This window comes from Poromitra crassiceps (genome assembly GCF_964638095.1).
Source record: "Poromitra crassiceps genome assembly, chromosome: 30".
In the NCBI taxonomy this organism is placed as follows: domain Eukaryota; kingdom Metazoa; phylum Chordata; class Actinopteri; order Beryciformes; family Melamphaidae; genus Poromitra; species Poromitra crassiceps.
In genome coordinates this window covers 13,556,000-13,569,080 of record NC_139652.1, presented here as the reverse complement: position 1 = coordinate 13,569,080, position 13,081 = coordinate 13,556,000, and the positions used below count along the sequence as shown (strand labels likewise).

Below are 13,081 nucleotides of genomic sequence, written 5' to 3'. Positions count from 1 at the left end.
TCACTCTATCTGTATTTCATTAGTCCCTGTTACTCCACTGTGCAGACACTTAATTGTCCCAGGGTTAAAATGTACAGTACAATATATATCTCTACCTTGATGAGGTTAGGGGCAGTTGACTCAAGAAGGGGATTTGTTTCTCGCTCAGGGCGTTGTTGAGGGGATCCATCAACGTCAAATCTGGGAGAGGGAAACAAGTAAATAGCACTTAAAGACAAAAAAGATGGAGGGCAGCGGCGTTCAATGCAGTTGTCAAAAGGTTAAAAAAGGAAGGTGCTCTTTGGTCCAAAGGGGTAACATAGACAAAAAAAAAAAATTTGATTAAATAAATAGCACCTTGTTCCTTTTCAATAAGAAGCATTTTTGCGCTCCTCGTCCGTCTCAATCATTACGTCTGTGAGAGGCAGAGGAGGGAGCGCACTGCTAGAAAATAATGTCTACTGTGAAAGATTGTTTTTTATTGCTCTTACCACATTTTTTTTCTTTCACCTCCATCTCCACAATCGGAGGATGGAGATTCAAGTTCTTGGAGTCCCTCTCCGCCTTCCTCCTGTGCAGATGGTACATCACACACACATCACAAACATTACTGGTGCCATGGAAACCAAGATGGTGGAATGATATCATGGGGAGGACTTTTACTCTCTTTGAAGAGGAAATAAGTCCTGTGAAACGACTGGGTAAGGATCTATTGGTGATTTATCACACACACACACACACACACACACACACACACACACACACACACACACACACACACACACACACACACTAACACATACTCATACACACTCATACCCATAATGTTGCACTTCTTGACTTCTTGTGTAGTAAATGTCAAACTGTATTCTGATTGTCTTTTGTATGTTTTTGTTTATTGTTTCCTTTTTGTTTTGTCGACCACATTGGAAACGTGTTTAAGTATGCTTTTACGTGTTATCCTCTGGGGTGTACTATTGTCTGTACTTTTACCCAATCAAATCAAAACAAATCACGAGACAATGAAAATAAGCCTAAAACAATTCTGAAGACACAGATATCTAGAGCTACTGGCTCTGCTATACTCCTACTAAAGTAAAAGCAGCTAGTTTTGCATGACAGCAGCGTACCTGTAGCAGTAGACATAGAGATGTAGAGATATAGAGATGGCGATGATGAGCAGCATGGGCACGATGACAGCGGGGATGATGATGTAGAGCGGCACCTCGTACTTCCTCTCATATTGCACCGAGCCCACCACCCACTCCCCTCTCCCAAACTTAATCTGTGGGGAAACACAGACAGGGGAATTACATCATGTGGAAAAGTGTGTCACAGATCTATAGAGAGCCAAAGTGAAACGTCACTTCCTGCTTTCTCCCTGTACCAGCGCTAAAAAACATATGAATGGCAGTGAACGGAGAATAACGTTACTTTTTTATCCCGTTTGAATTGTGCCACGGGGTGCCAACGTTAATTTTGTCAATTTAAAACATAACTTTGCATGTAAAGAAAGTCAGTTTGTCGTCAAACTGAAACATAGGGGTTAGTTCCGTATAAAAACTACATAGCTCATCGAAGCTCGTGGCATGTCGCCGGTCTTTTGCCAGTAGAGAAAGTGACATCACTTAGGCGACAGTAGTCTTTCTGATTTATAACTTATAGTTATAAAGTTTGGTGACAAACTGCAACTTTCTTGACATGCAAAGTTATGTTTTAAATTGACAAAATTAACATTGGCACCCCATGGCACAATTCAAACGGGATCAAAAAAGTAACGTTATTCTCCGTTCACCGCCATTCATATTTTTTCAGCGCTGGTACAGGGAGAAAAGCAGGAAGTGACGTTCACTTTGCCTCTCTATTCAGGTGTAAAGTGTGGACAGTGTTGGACAAGTCAAAGAGAGGCGGAGAAGCTTCATAATTGACCAAGATTCCACTTTCCCTCACAGTTGCAGAACATTTCAGTGTGTTTGTTTTACCACGTTTTCTCCCAATTGTACTTAAACAATTTCCCCTGTCTAAGGCTGCTACGATTGCTTTCGTTCCGTTCCGTTCCGTTCCGTTCCGCACCCAGGAATGATTGCCCCCCCCTCTCCCCTCTCCCCCGCTGGTCAGCTCTCACATTACATTTCTTTCTGCGCTCGGAAACGAAACAGAGTGCACTTGCCTCATCTATGCCTGCAGTGTATCCTTGCTCCGTGTGTTGTCTATGTGGTTCGGAACAGTTGGCTTTCACACTCGCAAGTGTTCCGTGCCCGGGCACGCCAAAGCGCTCCCCAGACCACCTTTTCAAGTGGCTCCTGTCACGGTTCCCTGTTGCGAGCCCGGGCGTGGAACAGAACGGAATGCAACATTCACACTCATCAAATGCTCTGAAACTGGGGTCAATTTGGGGACAAGTGTGCACGGGAACGGTACCTGGGCGCCAGTGTGAAAGCACCCTGGTCATTGCTCCAGCCCCTCTGTGGATCTGGGGAGGGTGTAGACTCTTACAGGCCTCCTCCAATGCATGTATGTGGCCAGCCGCTTCTTTTCCCTGACAGCGAGGAGTTTCACTGGGAGGACGTAGCATGTGCAGAGGAACATGTTATTGCCCCCAGTTCCCCTCCCCGCTGAACAGGCAGAGGAGGCGCTAGTGTAGCGACCAGGACACATACCCCCCACCGGCTTCCCACCCGCAAACATGCCCAATTGTGTCTGTTAGGTCAGGGGTTCCCAACCTTTTTTGTGCCAAGGACTGGTAGATAGATGGAAAAAAAAGTTGCGGACCGGTTGTCAATTTTAATAATATATATATATATATATTTTTTTTTTTATAAACATAGGCTATAATATTATAGGCTGTGTGGTAGTTGAAACATAGTTTCAAGTTGACGTTTATTTATGTTTGTAGTTTGTAATTTTTTATTTTTTTATTTTTTACAATTTGTTGTTGTTGTTGCTCGTGGCCCGGTACCAAATGCGTTGCGGCCCGGTACCGGTCCGCGGCCCGGTGGTTCGGAACCACTGTGTTAGGTGATGTCATACCTAGATCTCATGAATACAAACTGTTAGATGATGTCATGACTACATCACTATCTGACTACATCACTGGATGCTGTTAGGATGTCATCATTGCGATGTCAACAGTGATGATGTCATAATTTATTATTGGGTTGTCGACAGTGATGTCATAATTTATGATCATGCCATCTTTGATGGTCTCACTGATGATGTCATAACACAATGTGATGTCATATTCGGGACCTATAAGAGTTGGCTCTGCTAGTCCTCTGCAGTTGTCCATAGATTCATCTCATGGCAACCTTCTGCAACAGTTCCCAGCTTCGAACTTTGCAGACTCAGCTTATCAAGTGCTACAGCGTTCCCAGTCTTGGCCATCAAGTATCCGCACGTAAATCCTCCAGTCTCAGGGTATGCCTAACATCTGTAGGCACACCCGACCAAGTCGGTGGTAACAATGGTGTTGGTAGGCGAGGGAATAGACCTCTACACCACCTGGGCTTCAGTGTTTTTAAAGCAGTGGAGCTACTTGCAAGATTCTAAGGCCACATCAACTGAGAAAAATTATAAATGTTATGAACCTGACACTTCATGATCAAGCAGTTTTTGTACTGTAGAGATTTGTGACGTTGGGATTACTATGACAGGCCCTTGGTACTGTTTTGACATGCTAACTCGTTAAAACGCTGGTTATGGTCCTTTAATGCTAAAAGTCAATCTGAGCGCACCATAAATCATAAAAGAGATGAAATATGGAGTTATGTTAGGCTTGTTTTATTTGCTTATAACAATGATATAACTCGGGCTACATTTTCGTAATGCATTTATGCTGCATAATGCTTATCACAGTTGGGCAGAAAAATAGCATTGGCTTTTAACATTATGATATTATATTAGTCATGCTTAAATGTGTAATGGAGTGAATACTGCTCTTCTCCTTAAGAGAGGGCATAAGACTGAGTCCTGATGTTTCAGGTATGTGTAAACTTTCTGAAGAGTAAACAAGTGAAGTGTTGGCTGTTATATTAGGCCTTTTTGCTGCAATAACCCAGTATGATAAATAGATGTTTTCCCTATGGTTAATTAGGCCTATTCCAATACTTTTATTCATGTTATAATCTGCTTCAGTTATTGCTGTGTTTTGCTTATAAAATTAGGCTAAAAAATAGCATTGGCTTTTTATATAATGACATTCGAATACCATGCTGTATTGGTTTATGTTTGCTCCAAACACTGTAGGCCAAAAAGACTGAGGTGGGCCTATTACTGTCCAACTGGTAAAGTGTATTTCAAGTCAATAATGGAATTAGAACTGTTTTACTGTCACATATATTACAAAGCCTTGGAGCCACTGGTTTCGAGGGGAAGAGGTTACTTTCGGTTACTTTCGTTTTCATCGTTGGTGAATGCAAGTGATGCTGTGAGAATGAGATCATGCTTTCTGCTTGGGCGTTTTGCTGGGGTGTCTTCGTCTACTGTCTCCCCTCCAGGTATAAAGCCAGAGGAGGGGGAAGAGTGAGATGGGGGGGCACCTATGCAGAGCGGCCTAGCACACAATTTAAGAGCATATGCCTGCTTGGTACTGGTTTTTGAGAAACTACACTGTCTTTCCATGTTATGTAAAGGGTTAATTCTTTGTTCAAAGTAGATAAGGGGGGGGCTCATAAACAGAGCAGACCGCGAAGGCCATTCTATGTGTCTGGAAGAGAGCAAGGAGCGGGAGGAGAGTGATACCGAGCACCTGCGTGGGACGGCCCACACCTTTTTAAAGAAAATGTATCTTTGCTTTGCGCTGTTAAATAAGAGGGCCCATTGAATTCCCCAGCTGCATGAAGATTAATGTTGCGGCCTGTCAGATAACAGGGGGAGGGATGGGTGTCAATTAAGGACAAGGCCATATTATCTATGTACACCGAGGTCCCTGGAGGAGCTGAGTGAACTTAAGAAACCCTCAAAAAGGTTGGGTGATAATTTCAGAACCAGCCATTCGATAAAAGGAGTCACATGGAGCTGGGAGGGGGGCCACTAACTAAGAAACCCCTAACTAGTTCTCTAGCAGGCAGAGAGCCAGAGCTGGACACCTGCCCCAGCCATCATCTGACCAAAATGAGATCATGGGAGGCAGGTCTCAGGAGTGGGGAGGTCTCTAGCATATTGGGAGGGGGTGAATCTTGTATAAATATCGGAGAGCCCCACAGAGAGATCACACTTTTTTCAACACTCTTTTGGAAGAACTGCTTTTGAATCTACACCTTGGAAAACAGCCTTTTCATATTTTAGGACTTCTTGTCTTGAACGAAAACTTTGTTTTATATCTTGTAAACGCTTGTAAACTTTTATTTTTTGAACTTAAATAAATAATTTTTTTAATCTATCCACCCTCCTGTTTCTCCATCTCCATCCATTTTTTGAGGTTTTCCAGCTTCCAGCTGTCCTTCTTCAAAAAAGGAGAGTAAGTACCGCAGCTTAAATACCTGGCCCCTTTGGGCTAAGGGGTAGCAATAGGTTACCCCCTCCCTTGAATTGTGTTGAATGAAATGAGTGTGAACAGTTTCAGTGGAGAAGTGAACGTAGCACTTATCCACCCGATTTAAGGTAGAACATTTCTCTACAGCTTCTGATTGCATCATCTGCACTGAAGTAGGAGGAAGTGCCCTGTGTAACTGGACCGGCTGGTGACAGACTTTTTTGAGTCTGACACGCTGGGAGTAGTTATCATTGGGGTTTGGTTTTGGGTTTAATCCTGATGAACAGAGCTCTGGTCTAAAACACTGGTGATTGCTAATCAAAGAATATTTGTTGTGTGAATCAGCGGGTATGAAAAGAAGAGTAATTAACCCCTACTATCTATGAATATAAATTTATCGATAGAAAGATTAAATGTACTCTGAACTCCGGGACTTCCATAGGCTATTAAAGTAAAAGACCACGTCTGACCGATTCGAGCTAGATTAGCGAAGCCGGAGTATAAATATAAAGGTCATAAGGTCAGACCCTAGAGGGACATAATATATGGTGGCTTAAAGGGAACTCTCGTATACCGGATGAGGGTTTTTTTCCCCAGGCATCAAAAGTGCTTGAGGCGATGATATTTGAATATCGCTCAAACTATATTATTGAGTTAATGTAGTTTTGATATTTTAAAATATTCCATAAAGCGACCTGAAAGGTCAGCTCTAGGTTTTTTTTTACTACAGTACACAGGTATCCTGTGCTATTTTTTTCTTCAATATTTTATTTTTCAATTTTTCAGAACATCAAAAAACAAAAACAAAACAAAACTCAGAACTAGAAAAAGAAAATACATACACATATCAACATTACAGAGTAGTGCTATCAGCCAAATAGTGTGCTTATGTTCTTGTAATAGATGTGGATAGGATCCCACATAAAGCGTCACTGAGAAATTATCTGGACGAGTTACCCGTCTCCCCTAACCTCGTCCAAGTGGACCATAAACGGGCCCCAAATACTTGAAAATTTGTTAGGCGAGTTGGTCCTCAGGAACCTGAGTCTCTCCATACTTGGTCCTCAGGAACCTGAGTCTCTCCATACGTACAACTGAAACCATGTCCGTTAGCCACAGTTGAAAAGGAGGGGGAGAGGGAGACTTCCACTCCTTCAAAATGAGTCTCTTGGCGATAGTCATACCCTGTAGGGAGAAGCAGAGAAGATTCCGAGCAGCCAAAGATGGCGAGTTCTGCCTCTGGTTGAAGGGTTATTTTTTATAGGCCTTAGATCAGTGTTTCTCAAACTTTTTCAGACCAAGGACCACTTAAACCAATGAAAAAAACTCGGGGACCACCTAACTCCCAAAACATCCCCAAAAACACTAGGCCTACTACTTCAACTGTAAATTACAAATTACATGCTAATTAAATGACAAATAGCAGTACAATTAATCAAATTTTTGTCTATTAAATTAATCTAATTAATCTTCCCACAATTATGAAAACAAGATAACCGATATAAAAAATATATATATGTAATTTATTTTAGTTAGTTCATTTACCTTTTTTTTTTTTACATTTATTTCTCCTGTTCGGTTCAAATATATTCAAAGTTCAAAGAAAGTTTTTTCAAGTTCAATAAATGCACAATGTTGCCAAAGTCAAATAGGCTATCTTTTGCCATCTTCATAGAGTGTTTGGTCAGTAACTTGGAACTCCCAACCACCCGCTGTACTCTGTCTCTCTCCTGTAGCCCTGCAGGCAGAGTGGACGTATCTCCACAACCGTAAGTCGTAGAGCAGTGGTTCCCAACCTTTTCCAACTCAGGGCCCACTTTTATGTCTCAAAAATGTTCGCGGCCCACCGCCGACGCCATAAATACAAAGGCCATATAATGCGTTCTCAGAGCACTTTTTTATTGAAAATTGAACATAAAGGACTGAACTGAATACAGGAGAAACATGTTGGAAGCTCCACAGTCACTAACACAGCACCTGTAACATGTTGCAACACCTTCAGTATTACAGTTTTCAAGGAGCTGTCCACACACACACACACATACACACACACATGCACACACACACACACAGACACACACACACACACACACACACACACACACACACACACACACACACACACACACACACACACACCAATCATTCAAGGAGCTGTCCATCAGCACCACACAGATGTCAGAAATGACAAGCAAGGGGCTGTCTGTAACAGGCTAATTAACAAATGATTAATAAATAACGGTATCCTTCAACAATGGAAAAATGCATTCTCATAACAATTTGACATCCAATATCAGATCCAAACAAAATCCAAATATCAGAAGAAAGCCCATTAAATCGATAGGGTTACAAATAAACACAAACCCAATATAAAGATGATGTAAAGATTAAACTTCAATTCAAGCAAAAGCATACTTTTTCAAGTATGATTTTTCAAAATCTTTCAAAAAAAAAATTGAATTTTTTTTTTTTTTGATTTTTTTTTTCTCAAAAATCATACTTTTTTGGAAATGATTTGGCGGCCCACTTGCAATACCTTCGCGGCCCACCAGGGGGCCGCGGACCACAGGTTGGGAATCACTGTCGTAGAGAGTCAGTGGTGGTGGCATTGGATTCGGGGTGAAAAAATACATATAGTCCTTTTCAGGCATCGTGATCTGACCTTGAGTTTCCCAGAAAATGTAAACATTTCTCTGATTGGATAGTGGGAGGTAAAAAAAAAAGGAAAAATATATAAATCTACTCGCGGACCACTAGGGGGCGCCCACGGACCACTGTTTGAGAAACACTGCCTTAGAGTACCAATCAAATATCTTGGTCCAGTAACCGGACAGTGAAGGGCAAATCCTGTGCTATTAATAGTCTGCTGCACAGTCATCCTGTGCTATTAATAGTCTGCTGCTCAGTCATCTCAGCCAGACAACTTAAACAATAGCTCACTTAGAGGGATTAGCACGGGGGGCAGCATCTGTATTCATCAAAATTGTGGCTGGGTTGTAATAAAATGTAATTATGGGCCTGCAGCTACAGCAGTAAAAAATGGGGTCTCAACCATAGACATATGGACGTAGCTATCCCATTAAATGTATTCTACCTGGTGGAGTTCAAACGTTGGCCGTCACCATCTTGATTTTTCGTCAGCAGAGTGGGAGGGAATGGGTTGAGTCCTTCCGCACCTTACGTGAGATGGGAGTTTCCCAGAGCCGCAGCTCTGCCTGCTATTGGTCGTGATCGGCAAGCTGCGTGATCACTGGACAGGCGATCTGTCAATCACCCCCTTTTCTATCATCTATTTTACTCCGGGGGAACTATATAAAAATGGACCCCCCTACAGTTGTTATGAAAAGGTGAAATTAGCTATATAGACCAAAACCGTGTTTCGCCCCTAATTGGAAAGATGTTAAATCCTGTTACAAAGACGGACATTTTAACATGGTAAAGATTTGCCTACTGCCCCCGAGCCCAAGTGGCCATTCGAGGAATTACAGCTTAAACAAAGACTTCCGCACCTTCCTGGGAAAGGGGGTGGGCTTGCCCACTGGTCTCAACATGTACAGCGGACAAGCCCCGAAACCCACGGCACAGATTCACAATGTGTGTTCTAATCCATATGTCTGTGTGTGTGTTTTGTCTTTGTGTGTCTGCGTGTGTTCTGACCAGCAGTTCCAGTGACTCGGAGCTGGTGTCCCGGCGGTGGCGTTTGGAGCGAGCGCGGGGCTGGGTGGAGGGCGGGTCCAGGAACAGCTTGTCGTCCTGCAGGGTGTTGACCATACAGGGAACATCGCCCACGTACGCCTGGGCCTCCTTGGCCGTCATCGCCTTGGAGAAGCCTCGACCCTACAAGGGCGGAGACACCACTGTAAGATGATCGGAGCAGCGAGCAGGGAGAGTGAATTGTATCCTGACACTCTCCACTCAGCAGGCTGTAGCCTCAACATTTGTCATGATTGAACTTCATGGATGTTAAATTAATTGTTGCGTTTATACACTATCAAATTATGCTCTTGTTCGACTTAGGAGAATTGTAATATGATAATACATAGAGAGAAATATTAGATTAGTGTCTTGTTTCATGTTTCTGCATTGTTAATCACTTTGGATGCAAAGCCATATCGTTATTATGAACACACTCACAGCATCAATTTTCAAGCCATTTTCATTTGTACGGTGTATGGAAAGCTTGAACAAACTGGCAGCACGTTTGTAGATTGGAGATTGCATCCGCTGGAGACATTAAGATGATATTAAACAGTAATTTTTCACTTGGTTTGCTATAACTGAAATCCTATTTCAGGTAAAGTTCAGATGAATGCTATAGTCTTGGGATTGTAACACACATCTTGAAATACTGCTGTACACTAGGGTTTGAGGGCTGGACGATGTCTACCAACTTGAATCATCACGATGACCAGGGTAAAAATCGACGATGGATGATGGCATCGTTGTTTGGCGAGGGGACGGTGTCGTCATGCCAATCTTTTTTTTTTTGCCGCTGGTATTCATAGCTTTCAAGGAGCGTTACGTGCTGCCGGGAACGCCCACCTGACGGTCAAAAAAAAAACTTGTTCATTCCGCTGCCAGCCGAGTCGACTAGTTTCTCACGCTGTGTTTGTTCAGCCAAAATGCCGGATACCTGTTGTGCTATCGGTTGCACTAACCGACGAGGAGACACGCCTGGCTTGTGCTTTTACAGAATCCCATCGGAGAAAGAAAACTCAGACAGGAGGAGGTTGTGGATTTGTGCGATTAGACGTGGTTCAGTCGCTGGGGAGGGCAAATGGCTTTTTTTCTACCATCAAAGTACACACGTTTTTGCGGCCAACATTTCATCAAAGGTAAGCTCAAGTAACGTTAACGGGGTATTTTAATCATTATTGTAACGTTACTTGAGCTTACCTTTGATGAAATGTTGGCCGCAAAGACGTGTGTACAAATGGCTGAACAAACAGCATGAGAAACTAGTCGACTCGGCTGGCAGCGGAATGGACACGGTTTTTTTTTGACCATCAGGTGGGCGTTCCCGGCAGCACGTTATGCCCCTTGAAAGCTATGAATAGGCAGGCATTATATTATTATATCAGGTGTTTTGCGGTATCAATCGGTTTTGGCAATCGGCACATAAAAGCATAAATGGGAATTCTCCATTCTCATATTTAGGCTGAAAATCTGCAGATCGCTGGTCAATCGATCACTGCACCCCTAGTTAATAAAGCACGAGGTGGTCAATGCGTTGCTTGCGTTTCCCTGCGGGGCACCAGACAGCATTGTGTGCATCGATCGCACACGGCTCTTATACTAGACATCACGATGTTACGATAGTGGGGGCTGAGACCATCGTCTGTGCCCGACATCGTCGATGGACGATGCCTCTGCTTTTCTGGTCCGAAAACGATCACCTCCGTTTTGTCTCCATTCAACTGCAGGAAGTTTTGATTCATCCAGACATTTATTTGGTCAATGCACCGGCAGAGTGAGTCTATTGGGGAGTAGTCAGCTGAAGATAGAGCAATATACAATTGCGTGTCGTCAGCATAGCTGTGATAGGCCACATTGTTTTTCTGCATAATTAGGCTGAGAGGGAGCATGTAGAGGTTGAAGAGAACAGGCCCCATTATAGATCCCTGCGGCACCCCACAGGTCATACTAGTTATGGCCGATTTGTTGTTGCCCAAGGACACAAAGTATTTTCTGTCGCGGAGGTAGGACCTGAACCAGGTTAGGACCGCACCCGAGAGCCCAACCCAGTTCTCTAGCCCAGTGGTTCCCAACCTTTTCCAACTCAGGGCCCACTTTTATGTCTCAAAAATGTTCGCGGCCCACCGCCGACGCCATAAATACAAAGGCCATATAATGCGTTCTCAGAGCACTTTTTTATTGAAAATTGAACATAAAGGACTGAACTGAATACAGGAGAAACATGTTGGAAGCTCCACAGTCACTAACACAGCACCTGTAACATGTTGCAACACCTTCAGTATTACAGTTTTCAAGGAGCTGTCCACACACACACACACATACACACACACATGCACACACACACACACAGACACACACACACACACACACACACACACACACACACACACACACACACACACCAATCATTCAAGGAGCTGTCCATCAGCACCACACAGATGTCAGAAATGACAAGCAAGGGGCTGTCTGTAACAGGCTAATTAACAAATGATTAATAAATAACGGTATCCTTCAACAATGGAAAAATGCATTCTCATAACAATTTGACATCCAATATCAGATCCAAACAAAATCCAAATATCAGAAGAAAGCCCATTAAATCGATAGGGTTACAAATAAACACAAACCCAATATAAAGATGATGTAAAGATTAAACTTCAATTCAAGCAAAAGCATACTTTTTCAAGTATGATTTTTCAAAATCTTTCAAAAAAAAAATTGAATTTTTTTTTTTTTGATTTTTTTTTTCTCAAAAATCATACTTTTTTGGAAATGATTTGGCGGCCCACTTGCAATACCTTCGCGGCCCACCAGGGGGCCGCGGACCACAGGTTGGGAATCACGTAGGATTGCGTGATCGATGGTGTCGAATGCCGCACTCAGATCCAGTAGTACCAGAACTGTACTTTGGCCTGTGTCTGTGTTCATTCTGATGTCGTTTATGATTTTGGTGAGCGCGGTTTCTGTGCTGTGATGCTGGCGGAAGCCTGATTGGTGCTTATCTAGAAGTGCGTTTGAGGTTAGGAATTTGTTGAGTTGCTGATAGACAACCTTTTCAATTATTTTACCTATAAAGGGAAGATTAGAAACTGGTCTGTAGTTATTGAGAATGGAAGCATCTAGGCTACGCTTTTTTAATAGGGGTTTGACAACTGCAGTTTTCAGTGACTCAGGAAAGGTGCCGGTCAGGAGAGAAGTATTAACTATGTGCAGTAGGTCCGACGAAAGGCAGTTATAAACGTTCTTAAAAAAGCTCGTTGGAAGGATGTCGAGACAGCATGACGATGATTTAAGGCCTCGCACGGTTTCTTCCAAAAGCTTGGGGTCAATAGTATCAAACTGGGACAATTTTAACAGGCTAGGGATCGGTGGGAAGGATGAAGCCCCAGCATTTGGTAGCGTGGAGCCACTGGTAATAGCCAGCCTGATATTAGCAATTTTGTCCGTAAAAAAGGCGGCGAACTCATTACACTTGACAGTGGAGAGAAGCTCAGGTGGTACACTGAGGGGCGGGTTGGTCAGTCTGTCAACGGTGGAAAATAAAGCACGTGCATTGTTCACATTTTTGCTAATGATGTTAGAAAAGAACGATTGCCTCGAGCTTTTCAGTTCGAGGTTGTAGGATTGGAGGCTTTCTTTATAGATTTCAAGGTGAATATGAAGACCAGTTTTCCGCCACATACGTTCCGCTTTCCTACAGATCTGTTTTTTACATCTAACGGATGGAGAGTTTCGCCAGGGTGCTTTAGCCTTGCCAGACAGCGTGCTTAACCTTACAGGTGCCACGCTATTAATGGCAGACAGGATAGCTGAGTTGAAGTTATCAAGGATGTCATTGACAGAGGCTGATGTGGGGGGGGGTAAGGAAAGTTTTTCCATAAACAGTGTGGTGGTGCCTGCGTTGATGTGTCGCTTTCTAATGGTACGTGACCT

The 13,081-nt window shown here is 43.1% G+C and overlaps 1 protein-coding gene across 1 annotated transcript in view; it reads right to left on the bottom strand.

The window, feature by feature from the left end:
- LOC310800410 (plexin-B2-like) overlaps window positions 1-13,081 on the bottom strand; it is a gene marked incomplete at both ends in the record, with an annotated part of 129,304 nt that overhangs the window by 85,944 nt on the left and 30,279 nt on the right. Inside the window, 4 exons of the mRNA XM_083663009.1 lie at window positions 96-180; window positions 471-550; window positions 1,110-1,264; window positions 9,110-9,289. Coding sequence (XP_083519135.1) covers window positions 96-180; window positions 471-550; window positions 1,110-1,264; window positions 9,110-9,289 — 500 coding nt within the window. The remainder of the gene's footprint in view (window positions 1-95; window positions 181-470; window positions 551-1,109; window positions 1,265-9,109; window positions 9,290-13,081) is intronic.